Below are 2,280 nucleotides of genomic sequence, written 5' to 3'. Positions count from 1 at the left end.
TGGCGGGGGTGGGGGTGGGGGGCGGCACCTGCAGCAAGGCCAGCCTGACGGGGTGGGTGAGACACCCCCACCCTGCCGCCCCCCGTGTCAGAGCCAGTAGCTGGATCTGCTTCCGGGGAGGCCCAAAGTCCCTCCCTGAGGCCCTGGGGCGGCAAGGAGACAGGAGGGTCCCACCAGAGGCGCAAGTGGAACAGCGGCTGCCCCGCCCCAAGAACACCCAGTAGAGCACAGGACACAGTTTAGTGGGAATTTGGGGCCAGGCCTTCCCCAAAGAGACATGCCCACCCCAGGAGCCAACCTGATCCTCGGGCAGACGGGGCTGTCCCGCGCTCTGGGTGCCCACGACCCGCCCTGTCGCGTGTCAGAGGAGTGCCTGCCAGGCCTGCTCTCCATGGGTCAGCCATCCCGCCGGACGCGCTCGGACAACACCCCTCCCTCTGCTATCAGGGGCCTGGAGGTTTGGGTTCCCCCCCTGCGCCCTCCCAGGGGCAAGGAGCTGTCTCCACGGGTGTCACCCAGGAACACCGACATCAAAACAGGGACAGGGCCTCGGCTGGCAAACAGGGCCGCCGGACGTGCAGGGGCCTGGGGTGGACACGAGGCTGGTCAGCGGCGCCTTGGGCTTCACACCAGGGGGCCAGCAGCTGGGCCGGTCTGGACAGAGGCGGGGAGACCAGGCAGTCGATGCCCACAGCTGCACCAGGCCTGAGCACCCCCACCCCTGCCCCTGAGACAGGTGGCCACTCCATGCACCCATCACACTCAGTGAGGCAGGCCCAGCGGAAGTGCTCAGTGGGCAGGGCGGCAGAGCCCACGTGCCTGACCTCCCATACCAGGGAGGCTGGGGAAGAGCCGCTGTCTCATCTGATTCCCAGGAAGGGCTGAGACCTGACTGCAGCAAGGCCCAGGGCCTGTACCAACTCAGAGCTGACGGGACTCGGTTTCTCTGAGCAGCAGCTCCTCGTGCAGACACGTCTATGTGGCGGGAGGCACGCACGTGCCGCCGCCGAGTGCAGAGCAGGGCTGGGGCGCAGCCTGGCCCAGCATGCACCCGCCTTCCCGCAGAGCCCGCCCGGGGGTCTGAGCGCGAGCGCGGCCCAGCCACACGCACATGTCATAGTTCTGGTCCTCGGTCTCCTGCTGCACAGACAGCTCCTCCAGCGTGGCGTCTATGTCCAGCTGGTTTGTCTCCAGCTGCCGCAGCAGCGTCTCCCTCTGCAGACAGGAAGCAGGAGGCTGAGCCGGGGCTGTCCTGGTGTGATCAATTGCCCATCGGCCTGGCAGCCCCCAACGGACAAGGCCACCGCGGAGCCCGGAGCCCGCAGGGCCGCGCCCAGGGGCCAGTGAGATGCCTGGGTGGCTCCGTGAGGCTCGAGGGGCAGAGGTCGCAACGTGCGCAAAGCACCCAAGACAGCGCCCTGTTCACACAGGTGCCCTGAGGTTCGGGAAGCTCCAGCACTTGCTGAGACACGCGCTTCCTGCCGGCCCGGTGCTCCGTGGCAGGATGGCTTCCACCTTCCGCTCTGCCCACTGCTGCCCTTCAGTCCACGCTGGGGGTGTTTTCCTGCAACTGTGTGCATGCTGTGCTCTGACAGGAAGCTCAAGGCACCCCTAAGGGTGACGCAGATCAACCCCCAGGGTGCCCAGGGAAAGGGCAGGTAAAGGGTGAGTGCCTGCATCCCGGCCTTCAGGGGCCTCGTCTCTTCAGAAGGTGAGAGAGGAGGAAAGACAGCCGCTCTCACTAGTGAGCTCTGCACCCTTTCAGAGGAAGCCAGAGGCCTCTGCGGCGGCAAGAGCCACAAGCCAGCACCCCAGGGACGGACATGGGGTGCTGTGTGTCTGTGCTCCGTGATGAGCAAGGCTGTCACCTCTGGGGTCTTGCCTTGAAAGCCGATTGCTTGTCTAAGGTCAGACACTGAGCCAGACACATCTGAAGGGCCACTGCAGCCTGCAGAGCTGTGACTGTGACGTGTGGGGCTACTGTTGTGGCGGGGCAGGGGTGAGCTGAGCCAGGGTGCAGAAAGCCTCAGCCTTTTCTGTAAATCTAAGAGCATCCCCCCACAAAAGGGAGAGCGAGACTCCAGAGAGGGTAGCCAGCCCGGTGGGGGAGGGCGTGGGCTTCTCAGCCCCTGCAGCTGTCGGCAGAGTGCCCAGGCCCACGGCGGGGGCAGCGGGGTGCCCACGAGGGCTGGTCATTGCCACAGGCCACAGCACCGAGAAGGACCCACGCAGACAAGCTGGGGAGGGCCCAGCTCCCCAACCAGCCTGGGGCACCCCGTC

General features: G+C 66.3%; 1 protein-coding gene across 1 annotated transcript in view; it reads right to left on the bottom strand.

The window, feature by feature from the left end:
- The window catches only part of RABL6 (RAB, member RAS oncogene family-like 6), a gene marked incomplete at its 3' end in the record, with an annotated part of 13,401 nt that overhangs the window by 2,869 nt on the left and 8,252 nt on the right, over positions 1-2,280 (bottom strand). Inside the window, exon 6 of the mRNA XM_010838101.1 lies at positions 994-1,215. Within this exon, the coding sequence (XP_010836403.1) occupies positions 994-1,215 (222 nt within the window). The remainder of the gene's footprint in view (positions 1-993; positions 1,216-2,280) is intronic.

Source organism: Bison bison, unplaced genomic scaffold (assembly GCF_000754665.1).
Source record: "Bison bison bison isolate TAMUID 2011002044 unplaced genomic scaffold, Bison_UMD1.0 scf7180017845984, whole genome shotgun sequence".
Classification (NCBI taxonomy): Eukaryota; Metazoa; Chordata; class Mammalia; order Artiodactyla; family Bovidae; genus Bison; species Bison bison.
Note: the sequence above shows the minus strand (reverse complement) of the source record. Positions and strands in the feature narration are given on the sequence as shown.